Raw genomic sequence first — 12,946 nt, forward strand, 5'->3', positions numbered from 1 at the left:
AGAATACATTTCCTGCAGGACGTACAGGAAGACTTGAGATTTTTTAATAAAAGTAAATTACAAATTTCTGGCACCAGTTGATTTGAAAGGAAAAAAAAAAAAAATTTGGTGAACAACCCCTTTAATGCAAAGGTCAGACCCTCACCTTATAGCCGCTTTGTCCATATCAATGGGGGCTCAATGATGTGGGGAAAGGGCTGCTGGCCAGGTGGACTGAACATCCAGGATACTTCCAGAATAGAATGGGACCAGTCAAACAAATGGAATAAAGTTTATTTAAAAACAAAACAAAATGGCTGCCTCCATAGGTCTTAAGAAAAACATAAAACCACAGACGCTTCTGTCTTTCCACACAGTCCGCTGCATCTAGGACTACTTTCCCATCATTTTACCTCAATCGAAATATTTATTAAAAAGAATAATTATATTATTTAAAATTTAAAAAGTCAAATATTTTTAAAGAATTTAAGGTTTTACTTATTAAAAAAAAATCAGGTTATAAATATTTTTCCTATATAATATTGGGCTCCAATCTGTGGTGAACTACAAATCCCAACATGTCCTGAGGCATTCTAGGAGTTGTAGTTCCACCAGAGCTGGACAGCCCCCAGTGCCCCTATAAGCAAGGATATTTAGAGTTTTTTTTTTTTATTATTTTATATGGATAACCTGTAGGGGGCACCATTCTTTTTCTATAGACATCATAGGTGCCCCTCAGCACAGTGCAGATTGATCGGGATACGATGTGTTACTGCAGAGAGAGTCGTCCTGGTCACACTAACACTCCATGGTCGTTTCCATACAATAGAGAATACAAAAAGGAAGAGCCAACACACACTCATCGGGATGGACTCTCGGACGGGTTCAGTTTGTGCGGAGCTGGTAATCTGCAGAAGAATTAAAAAAATAAATATTTAGGGGGAAATTTATCAAACATGGTGTAAAGTGAAACTGGCTCAGTTGCCCCTAGCAACCAATCAGATTCCACCTTTCATTTTCCAAAGAGTCTGTGAGGAATGAAAGGTGGAATCTGATTGGTTGCTAGGGGCGACTGAGCCAGTTTCACTTTACACCATGTTTGATAAATCTCCCCCCTTAAGAGTATAAAAAAACATTATATGAAAGCCTTTAAATCTTCGCAGGGCCGTGTCAGTACAGTAGCTCAAAGATTTAAACTGATTTGGAGACCTCAGCATCATTATAAATGATGATGCCAGGAGCTCTGCAGCACATTCTCCATATATACAGACTGTGCACGGAATGTGTAAATGCCTCTAACCTCTCACTGTGTCCTCTTGTCCTTGAGTTCAGTTTTTTCCTATAAATTCTTCCCTCCTGAACCTTATTTAGTCCTTTGACATTTTTGAAAGGTTTCCTTCATGCCCTTCCTTTCCTCTAGACCAGGGGTACTCAACAACTTTTAGTGAAGGGCCACTTACCGGGTCTATTCTCAGGTGAAGGTCCGAGCTGAACATCAGTAGGAAACATGTTCTGTTACTTTGTCACAAACGTTCAACTATTTATATACAGAATTGCTGCTTATTAGCGGGAAAATTGGCATTTTTTTCTCTCTCACCAGGCCTTTGATATTAGGTACAAAGGGGGTGACTGCCCTGGTAGTATATAGCCCCCCTGTTGCTCCCCCAGTAGTGTATAGCCCCCCCTGTGCGCTCTCCTTCAGTAGTATATAGCCCCCTGTTGCTCCCCCAGTAGTATATAGCCCCCCTGTGCGCTCTCCCCCTTAGTATATAGCCCCCTGTGAGCTCCCCCCAGTAGTATATAGCCTCCCCGTGCGCTCTCCCCCTGTAGAATATAGCCCCCTGTGAGCTCCCCCCAGTAGTATATAGCCCCCCTGTGCGCTCTCCCCCTGTAGTATATAGCCCCCTGTGCGCTCTCCCCCTGTAGTATATAGCCCCCTGTGCGCTGTCCCCCAGTAGTATATAGCCCCCTGTGAGCTCCCCCCAGTAGTATATAGCCCCCCTGTGCTCTCCCCCTGTAGTATATAGCCCCCTGTGAGCTCCCCCCAGTAGTATATAGCCCCCTGTGAGCTCCCCCTGTAGTATATAGCCCCCCCATGCGCTGTCCCCCTGTAGTATATAGCCCCCCCATGCGCTCCCCCCAGTAGTATATAGCGCCCCTGTGCTCTCCCCCCAGTAGTATATAGCCCCCCTTGTGCTCTCCCCCCAGTAGTATATAGCCCCCCTTGTGCTTTCCCCCTGTAGTATATAGCCCCCCTTGTGCTTTCCCCCTGTAGTATATAGCCCCTGTGAGGTCCCCCCTGTAGTATATAACCCCCTGTGCGCTCCCCCCAGTAGTATATAGCCCCCTCAGTAGTATATAGCCCCCTGTGAGGTCCCCCCTGTAGTATATAGCCCCCTGTGCGCTCCCCCCAGTAGTATATAGCCCCCTCAGTAGTATATAGCCCCCTGTGAGGTCCCCCCTGTAGTATATAGCCCCCTGTGTGCTCCCCCCAGTAGTATATAGCCCCCTGTGAGGTCCCCCCTGTAGTATATAGTCCACCTGTGCGCGCTCCCCTTGTAGATGCCCCCCAGCCAGAAAAAAAAATAACCAAAACAACTCACCTAGCACCTCGTTCCCCGCTGCGGCTGTCTTCGTCTCTTCCCGTCGGTCCGGCCCCCGGCTGATACGCGCTCTGTAGGGATGTCCCGGGGATTCCCCAGCAGAGCGCGCATCAGTGACGTCAGCGTACGCCGCCGGCCTGCACTTCCGGGAAGGACAGGCCGGCAGCGTACACTGAGGTCTGTGGTGCGCGCTCTGCTGGGGAATCCCCGGGACATCCCTACAGCCGGGGGCCGGACCGACACTGCCCCCAGCCCCACAGGCGTACTGACATCTAAGGACAGTACGCCTATGGGGCGGGAGGCAGTGCGGTGGGGAGCGGGACCTCCTAACCGCCCCGGGACGGACCGGATCCGGGGCGGTTAGGAGGTCTGACCAGGGGTCCGGACAGCTGGCCACCGCGGTCCGCCAGTTGAGGACCCCTGCTCTAGACTACACAGATTCAAATCCACTCCAGCGAAAATCTTTTTCTTTCAAATCCACTGATATCAGAAAGTTATATAGGATTTGTAATTTACTTCTATTAAAAAAAAATCTCAAGTCTTCCCATACTTACCAGCTGCTTTATGTCCTGCAGAAAATGTTGTTTTATTTTCAGCCTGACACAGTGCTCTCTGCTGCCACCTACTATGTCTCGGTTTTCTATGAATCCCCATAGAAAACCTCTCGACAGTTCCTGTCTCGTCCAGAGGTGGCAGCAGAGAGCACTGTGTCAGGCTGAAAATAAAACAACATTTTCTGCAGGACATACAGCAGCTGGTAAGTATGGGAAGATTTGAGTTTTTTTAATAGAAGCAAATTACAAATCTATATAACTTTCTGATATCAGTGGATTTAAAAGAAAAAGATTTTCTCTGGAGTACCCCTTTAAGTCTTTCCCGATATGTTTTATGCCTAACACCCTCCACCATTTTTGTAGCCATCTTTGAACCTGTTCTATTTTGTAGATGAGGTAAATTGACATCTGGGTGTTCCCATTTAACATGACAAAGGGGCATGTCTCTACAAAGCCTGATGCTGTCCAGTCAGCTCCAAGTTTATTTTTAGTCATACATATTATACCAGGAAGAATAGCCAAGGGATGGCACAATCCAGAAAAGGGCTTTACATCTTAAAAGGGGTTACCTAGTACAATAAAAAAGGGCTGCTTTCTTCCAGAAACAGCACCACACCTATCCTCAGTTCAAGTGTGTTATTGCAGCTCAGTTCCATTGAAGTAAATGGAACAGAGTTGCAATACCACACAGAACCTGTATGACAGTAGTGGCGCTATTTCTGGTAGAAAGCAGCTTAGTTTCACTAACGGGTTACATTACGTAGGGCGATACGCTGAGTTATCCAGTATTAACACAGATTCCTTGTCGGAAATAAGGGTCGGACTGTAGACCGGGGGGGGGGGGGGGGGGGGGAGATATGGAGATTTTAGGATGGGTAACCCCACGCATGGTGGAGGCTGACCAAGGATCAGACTGGACCTCTACATGTAAAGTAGTTTTTAATTTAATTTTTTTTTATTGTAATATGGGCTCCCTCCCCCATACTGTGCACCTACCGCCACTCTGAGTTATGTATCTGACCCACGGGAGCGCCTGGTATCCACTTTTTTCAATAATTTTCATGTATCGGACCTTAGAAACAAGAAAGATAATGGTCAATACAATTTATGTCTGTATGGGTAGATGGGTCACTGATATAAGGGGCAGCACACACAGATAGGAAAGGCCCACTAGATATAAAAAAAAAGGCCCCTAGGGGTCAGTAGAGTTCCACAGCTCACGCCTCTTCTGAAACTACAGGGGGATCAGTCAACTATATTATACTCAGGGGCCAAGGAGGCAAGGCAGAGTGGCAGTCACCACTGGTTACTAAGCTGACAGATTGATGTACAGGGCTCGGCTTCCATTCTGACAAGGGAGGAGGCGTGGCTGGTGTGGATCAACTCCGCCTCCTTGACACTTTATCTCTGAGCATGATATATGATATATACATTTTTACGGTATATGATCAGACCCCACTTACCTGGATACCGGACACTGTGAAATAAGGAATTTCGAATTTAACACTAATGGGAGGTTTTCCTTCTAATTCTTCCGTCTCCACACTGGGTAGGCCGAAGTGCGCCCTCATCAGATACTCCTTCCCACCCTGCAAAACGAGAACGAGAATTCAGTGGGGTAGATCAACGTATGAGTGTTGCTTCCTTTGGTGGCCAAGTGGTCTTTGATACCTAATATACATGGTACCTACTAGAGAAGCATCGAGGCTAATACAGTGCATTGAACCCTGTATACACTAAACTCCGTCACTCTCTATAATCCATTAGATACGAATCAACCCGTATAGTGAAGTGACATTTCTTGGTCCTACTTACTGGAAAGGACTTGATGGTCCACACCACCACATTTTTCTCAGGAAGGTATTTGGCGCTGCCCACACTGGTCTTGAATTTTGGAGAATCCGCATCGCTAGGAACGGGCACTGAAATCTCCACGTTATTCGCCACGGACTGCTTCTTAAACTGACCCTTAGCCTGGAAGAAGACGAGAAATGGCGACACGGGGCTCAGTGCTCAGATGAAGGACCAAAACATAATGTGAATGGCGCCTAACACATCTTACTTTAGAGCAGGGATGGGGAACCTTTGGCCCGCCAGCTGTTGCAAAACTACAATTCCCACCATGCCTGGACAGCCAAAGCTTCGCTTTGGCTGTCCAGGCATGATGGGAATTGTAGTTTTGCAACAGCTAGAGGGCCAAAGGTTCCCCGTCCCTGCTTTAGAGTGTTCTTCGTGTTCCTTTGTTCAGGGGCCCATGGTAAATAGAGGCCTTGGGCAGTTGTCTAGTGTGCCAACCCTTCCTGCATATGACATAGCTTATATTCCCAATCTATGTGGTAGTAAGAATAAATTCTATACAAAGTTATATAATTTCCCGACAATTTCATTGAGCTTTACCTTCACCATGATTTCCAGTCGGCTGTGGCTGAACTTCTCTATGACGGATTCAATCCAAATCAAAGGCTTCACCTACAGGGATAAAAAAAAATTAATAATAATAACCGACTATAACTATACATCAGCACAATGTACGACATGAGACATATAACATCAGATGGAATCTAAAGGAAGGAGTCCACAATTGAGGATTGTCCCGGTAGTATAAGCACTGGGCATACTGTAGTCACGTGACCACAGTTTAACCTCTTTCCTACATCTCACTTTTCAGCTGTGCTGCACTGAATGAATTTTCTCTCACTTTTCAGCTGTGCTGCACTGAATTTTACTAGAAATAAAAAAAATTTAAGATTGTCCTTCCTAGCACCAATAGGTGTAGTACACCTATTTCTAAACTAGCTTGTACACCATGTACCCGTTTCTCTCTCAATGGTCCCTCATAAAGCCAGTCATGAGAATCGAAACTACACTTGATCTTGGCCACAAAAAAACACCAGGAAAAACCTGCTGTACTGCAGGAGACTAGATAGGCAGGAATACACAACCAACAGCAGCATAAAGAAACACTAGTATACGGTTATCAATGTAAATACCTGCGTATTCAGACGGTAAGACATGAGCTCAAAGTCACCATCCGGAGGAATAAATGAGATGGTGCGATCGTTCTCGAAACGGGAGAGTCTGACGCACTGGTGGAATTTCACATCCTCAAGTTCCACAGTCTTATTCTTATTACCTGGGGAGTAAATGTGGGTAACGCTAAAGGTTACTACAGTGTTATGATTGATCCGTCTATAAAACACAAGTATAGTTGGCAGTAGTCTTGAAAATTAGACCAATTTTGGCAAATTTGCATTATAAAAGTTGGGTGTTTTTGGTATTAAGATGGTAATTGGGCCTTGAATCCTGACAACCAAGGTCTTTAAGGAATGGTTGGCTCTAATCAAAGTTATGACTCCATGGTATCTCACCCAGGCTTAGATTCCCACCTTTAATTTTCCTTTCATGTCCATTGACTGGTACTCACGTCCTGTTAGCTCGAAGAGGACTCTGTCGTTCAATCCAAGCCTCAGCTCTGGCATCCCGGAGAGGAAGACTTTGAGTTTCACACTTCCCACTATCTCACTTAGTAGAACACTACCATTAGTGTTCACCTGAAATACACATGGTCCATAACACATAATCAAAAGGGCTGTTCTATAGCATTGCGAGAAGACTGTGCTGGTGACCACAGACAGTGACAACAGTGATTCTTCTGGTTTCCTCAGGTTCCCCCCCAAAACTCCAGAATACTCACCAGTAAGTTAACTGACTCAATGACATCTATGAAGACCTCGTTCTTCTTGTACTTAAGTCCTTCGGACCTCCAGGACACTGCGTTTGTCACGGTGGTGGGGACCCGAGACTTGGCGGTCTCCAGTTTGTTACCTTGTTGTGTTATGTATCTAAATCGGAAGAATGAGGTGAGGAGTGAAGAAGACAACCATGTTATCACCCCATACACATGTGCAACATCTATGTAACCTCTATACCAGAGACTGTGCCCAAAGATTTTTTTTTTTTAGGTCCTAACTAGCATTTTGTGGACTTGCAGAACTGTTCAGGTTCAGCAACGTTCTCCAAACCCAAACAGTCAGTATTTGACTCCCGGTGGCTGGAGAAGTTGGAATGATGCCCTAGGAAGTCCTTCTGAACAACAAGTCCACTCAACAGTAGCCCTGACCAAGATAATATGATCAATGCCATTTCCAACAAAGTTGAGAGTCTTGGTTTATATATTAGCATTTTTTTTTTTATCTTGACCAATGGAAACTCTTGTAAGACTTTCAAGGTCCCACTGGTCTTGTCCTTCAGCTGCTTCCACCCAAACTGCTAAGACTTTTTTTTTTTTTTTTTTTAAATACACTATAGGGCCAAAAGGGATTGGATAAATAATACTGAGTCTCCCCCCCCCCCCCCCCAGGTCCAGTAGATGAAATCTTCCATGGTCTAACAATCCAATCTCCCAAGAGTCGTTCTTTGCACCGATGGTAACTTACTCTTGCAGAATCTTGCTTTCCGTGGTTTGAGGGAACCCAAAATCCATCACTTCGTCCAGCAGCTCGTAGACAATGACAAAATTATCTCGGATACTTTCTTCTTCCAACTCCTTGAAGTACTCGGTAAAAACCTACATACAGGAAGAAACATATAGAAGATCACTGACCAAAATCGGGTGGCACTAGAGGTGAGTGAACCTCAAGCACACCATAGGCTGTATCCATGTATTCCAGGACTCCCTCCGGTAACCAAATGTTGAGCGTTTGGGTTCAGGTGGACCAGTGCATGCTCGAGATTCGCTAATCTCTCGGCGGAACCCATCCTACTGTGAGAATTCATGCTAGAGCTATGATCCCAATGCTTTATCCCACCGGCCTGGATGACAGAAATGGCTGCACATCACACCCATGGCTCATACGAAAGCCTATCAGCTACATTAAAAACCAACATCAGAAGATAGTATATAATTTGATCAAGCCATATTGCCTCATGTACCACGTGCTGGCCTCTGATACACATGAGTCCCTACACTAAACGACACTGTGCCGGTCAGTGAACGCCAACCCCGCAAAGCGAGCGCAAGCAGAGAAGGGACATGAGGCAATATAGTTTGATCAAATTATAAAATAACCCCAAATTAGCAGGAATCATCTGTGTACATATGTAAGTACCTCCTTTTTCTCCCATTCTACCTACTGGTAGTTTGGTGAGTAGCAAGACCTTCACACTTGTGTTGCTTGGTGGCCACTTTCTCCGCCGGCGGCACCTGCAGGGTTTGGGGGGGGCCCTTGGGGTTTGGTCCTGTGACAGTGGGGTTGCAGGGCCATTATATGGTCTCCCTTCCCTGCTTGCGCACGCTTTGCAGGGTTGGCGGTCCTGACGACACACTGTTGTTTAGCGTAGGGACTCATGTGTATCAGAAGACCTGTACGTGGTACATGAGGCAATATGGTTGCCTGCGGGCTTTGCGGGGGCCCTTGTGGTTTGGTCCTGGGACAGTGGGGTTGCAGGACCATTCTATGGTCCCCCTTCCCTGCTTGCGCTTGCCTTGAGGGGTTGGCGGTCGCTGACCGGCACAGTGTCATTTAGCGTAGGGCCTCGTGTATCAGAGATCTGTACGTGGTACATGAGGCAATATGGTTTGATTAAATTATATACTAACTTCTGATGTTGGTTTTTAATGTAGCCGATAGGCTTCGTATCAACCATGGGTGCGATGTGCAGCCATTTCTGTCTTCCAGGCTTGTGCTTTATCTCCTCGGCATTAACCACAACTCCCATCATGCCCTGGCACTTATGAGCCATCGGGGCATGACAGTCGGGATAGTCCTACAGTCTTTTGGCTGCTGATCACTTACCTCTACCACTTTATACAGAAAGGAGTAGACCAGAGCTGCATTGGCGTTCTTATTGGTTAATGCAACCACTGAAGACAGAGCGTTAAGGATTCCAACATCTTTACGTTGTGTACAGGAAATAAAAAACAAAACAAGTCTGCCTTCACCCCCAAAAATAACAAGTGCCCCCCATAGGTTGTGTATGGTATTACAGTTCAGCAGCATTCACTTCCATAGGGTTAGGGTTATTCCCCCTAGGGGACTTCTAGTATGACTGCTCTGATCTCTCATTGAGATCTATGCAGTAGAGATATACAGTACTGCATAGATCCATGAGATCAGTGTTCAATTGCTTTTGGCTGCTGCAGCCGAGAGCAATACCATGCCGAGCCAGGATCCAATATGGCGCAGACCCCGGCCCGGAGCAGATGTGAGATCGCCCCTCCGTGATCGCGTCGCGGGAGGGCGATCCCCCCACTAGACCTCTAGGCAAGGGTGACAGCAAGTATTTACATGCAGCAGTCAACTTTGACAGCTGCATTTAAATACTTAATTAGCGGGCACAGTGATCGGACCGTGCCCGCATATAGCACCCGGGATTGTGACAGTTTAGAGCCCCCTCTCTGGTGCAGCTAGGAGTTAAGGGGTACTCAGGAGATTTTTCTTTCTTTCAAATCATCTAGTGTCAGAAATTTTTATCGATTTTTAATTTACTTCTATTTAAAAAACTCCAGTCTTCCAGTACTCATCAGCTGCTGTATGTCCTGCATTAAGTGGTGTATTCTTTTCAAGTCTGACACAGCGCTCTCTACTGCCACCTCTGTCCATGTCAGGAACTGTCCAGAGCAGAAAAGGTTTGCTATAGGATTTGCTGCTCCTCTGGAAAGTTCCTGACATGGACAGAGGTGGCAGCAGAGAGCACTGTGTCAGACTGGAGAGAATACACAACTTCCTGCAGGACATACAGCAGCTAATAAGTTCTCGAAGACTTGAAATTTTTAAATTGAAGTAAATTACGAATCTACAACTTTCTGACACCAGTTGATTTGAAAGAAGAAGAAAAAAATACAATAAATAATGGAGTCTCCATCCTGTGGCTAAATTCCCAGCTTGATAATAACTGGGTGTTATTCCTTATACAGGTTCCTGGACAGATTGTATTAGGCTCGGACCCTAGCAGACTGCTGTCCCCTGGATACCCAGATTGCCACAGGTGTCACTTTACTGTTTTGGGAGCCATTTGCCATGTTACCATAGTAACACATGGGGGGGGGGGGCGGGATTTGTCAATGTTTTCGCCAGAAAGTTTTGCACAATTTTAGCAGAAAACACAGGAAAAGATGTAAGTGTTTAAGCCATTAAGCAATGGCTTAAAAATAGCACCAAAAAAATTACACCAAAACTATTGATAAAGTATTGGTATAAGGGGCTATGACCATCTTAACCTAGCTATCTCTAGCCCATAGCTCTCAAGTTTTTTAAACTACAACTCCCGAGGCATGTTGGGGGTTGTAGTATATCAATTTCTGCTCTAGAATACAGGCGTGAAACTCGAGGCCCTCTAGCTGTTCCAAAACTACAATTCCCATCATGCCTGGACAGCCAAAGCGAAGCTTTGGCAGTCCAGGCATGATGGGAATTGTGGTTTTGCAACAGCTGGAGGGCCATAGGTTTGACACCTGTATTCTAGAGCCAAGTCTCTGCTAAAATACATCTACAACATGTAATAATAAGTACAGCGGCTATGGCGGATGGATACGGTAGAGGTTACTGTGCTTGATCCACAAAAAATGCACTTTCCCATGGATGAGAAGCGGCGTCAGGTTCCCTTCTTCCTCCCTCTGGACCACCAGCGGCATGAAGTGATCGATCTCCGCCAGATTAATGTCCCCCTTATAATTCCGGCAGATGAGGGGCTGCACAAAGAGAAGAATACATATATACGGTTATAAGGGGGGGTTCACATACTTACAGACCAATCCTCAGGTGTCCCATCGAAGTCAATAGACCATCCGCTGATATCAAGGACTGCCCTGGGTGCTCTTATCATGGGGGGGATGGTGGAGGGTCTGAGGTCATGCCCCCCTTTCAGCGTTAGCTTTGGCTGTCTGGGCATGATGGGAGTTGTAGTTTTGCAACAGCTGGAGAGCCAAGGTTCCCTATCCCTGCTATAGGGCAATGCCTATTGTCCAGGCATGATGGGAGTTGTAGTTTTGCAACAGCTGGAGAGCCAAGGTTCCCTATCCCTGCTATAGGGGCAATGCCTATTGTCCAGGCATGATGGGAGTTGTAGTTTTGCAACAGCTGGAGAGCCAAGGTTCCCTATCCCTGCTATAGGGGCAATGCCTATTGTCCAGGCATGATGGGAGTTGTAGTTTTGCAACAGCTGGAGAGCCAAGGTTCCCTATCCCTGCTATAGGGGCAATGCCTATTGTCCAGGCATGATGGGAGTTGTAGTTTTGCAACAGCTGGAGAGCCAAGGTTCCCTATCCCTGCTATAGGGGCAATGCCTATTGTCCAGGCATGATGGGAGTTGTAGTTTTGCAACAGCTGGCTATTCTATAGCTACCATGGAGAGTGATCATATAAAAGCTATTAGGAACCCCCCCTCTAAAGAAAAGTATTGAATAATGCTGTGGAACTACAAGTCCCAGCATGCCAACCACCACTCTACATGTGCAGGGCATATATATATAATTACAGTCCAGTGTAGATTATAAGCTGCCAGTTCTATTACATTACATGGCTGCAGTATAAGTTTTGTGTCACCAAAGTTTCCGATTATTATAGAGTTACCGGTGACTGAACTACAACTCCCAGCGTCCCCACCCGCTGGCCACTCTGTGAGGCATGATGGGAAATGTAGTCTGTCAGCCGCCCCCCGGTGCCCGCCGCTCTCCTCACACTCACCTTGCCCTTCAGGTCCAGGACGAAAACGGCCGAGGCGGACATGGTGACGGCTGTGTGTGCGCTATGGGGGAAGGGGACAGAGCTGATAGGAAGTCACTGTGACTGCTCCCTAATGGCTGACACCTTCCTCTTCCTCCTTCCTGTGTGTGCACCTGTGCTACGTCACCGGCTCAGGTACAGGCCAGGTGTGGCCCCGCCCCCTGCAGGCTAGGAGGGTGCGGTCACTTTAAGAGTTGCAGAATAGGAGGAGGGGGAGGCACAGGCGATGACTCTACAGGTTTTCAACTGAACTCTGCTGCTCCGTGCTGGGAGTTGTAGTCCCACATTAACCTGTGGCTTTACAGCTGTTGCAGAACTACACCTCACAGCATTCCTTTACTGCAACCCTAAAACCACAACCCTCTGCTGTATGCATGCCCTGCTGGGAGTTGTAGTCCCACACTAACCTGTGGCTTTACAGCTGTTGCTGAACTACAACTCCCAGCGTTCCTTTACTGCAACCCTAAAAAAACACCTCCCTCATCTGTATGCATGCCCTGCTGGGAGTTGTAGTCCCACACCAACCTCTGGTTTTACAACCGTTTCAGAACTACAACTCTCAGCATTCCTGACTGCAACCCTAAAACCACAGCCCTCTGCTTCAAGCATGCCCTGCTGGGAGTTGTAGTCCCACACCAATGTGTGACTCTACAGCTGTTGCAGAACTACAACTCCCAGCATTCCTGACTGCAACCCTAAAACCATAGCTCCCTGCTGTACGCATGCCCTGCTGGGAGTTGTAGTCCCACACCATCATGTGACTTTACAGCTGGTGCAGAACTACAGCTCCCACCATTCATTTACTGCAACCCTGAACCTACAACTCCCTGCTGTATGCTTGGAGTTGTAGTCCCACATCAACATGTGACTTTACAACTGTTGCAAAACTACATCTCTCATTATTCTTTTTGGCAACCCTGAGCCTACAACTCCCTGCTGTATGCATGCCCTGCTGGGAGTTGTAGTCCCACAACAGGCACAGCCTACAGTGCAGTTAGATCAGTGTTTCCCATCCTGAGGCTCTTCATCTGTTGTAAAACTACAGCTCCCAGCATGTCCTTGTAGCCACCGGCCCTTCAAACCTGGA

General features: G+C 46.7%; 1 protein-coding gene across 1 annotated transcript; it reads right to left on the reverse strand.

Annotated features, from left to right (window-relative positions):
• Positions 1–818: 818 nt before the first annotated feature.
• Positions 819–11,977, reverse strand: AP1M2 (adaptor related protein complex 1 subunit mu 2). Its single transcript, XM_069946575.1, has 12 exons — positions 11,821–11,977; positions 10,670–10,826; positions 8,932–8,999; positions 7,573–7,703; positions 6,831–6,978; positions 6,561–6,687; positions 6,127–6,269; positions 5,534–5,605; positions 4,952–5,110; positions 4,600–4,725; positions 4,133–4,208; positions 819–887 (listed from the first exon to the last, which is right to left on the reverse strand). Exons 1-12 carry the CDS (start codon positions 11,860–11,862, stop codon positions 865–867), a joined length of 1,272 nt encoding a protein of 423 aa, XP_069802676.1. The 5' UTR covers positions 11,863–11,977; the 3' UTR covers positions 819–864.
• Positions 11,978–12,946: the final 969 nt, after the last annotated feature.

The sequence above is a fragment of the Dendropsophus ebraccatus genome, chromosome 1 (genome assembly GCF_027789765.1).
Source record: "Dendropsophus ebraccatus isolate aDenEbr1 chromosome 1, aDenEbr1.pat, whole genome shotgun sequence".
In the NCBI taxonomy this organism is placed as follows: domain Eukaryota; kingdom Metazoa; phylum Chordata; class Amphibia; order Anura; family Hylidae; genus Dendropsophus; species Dendropsophus ebraccatus.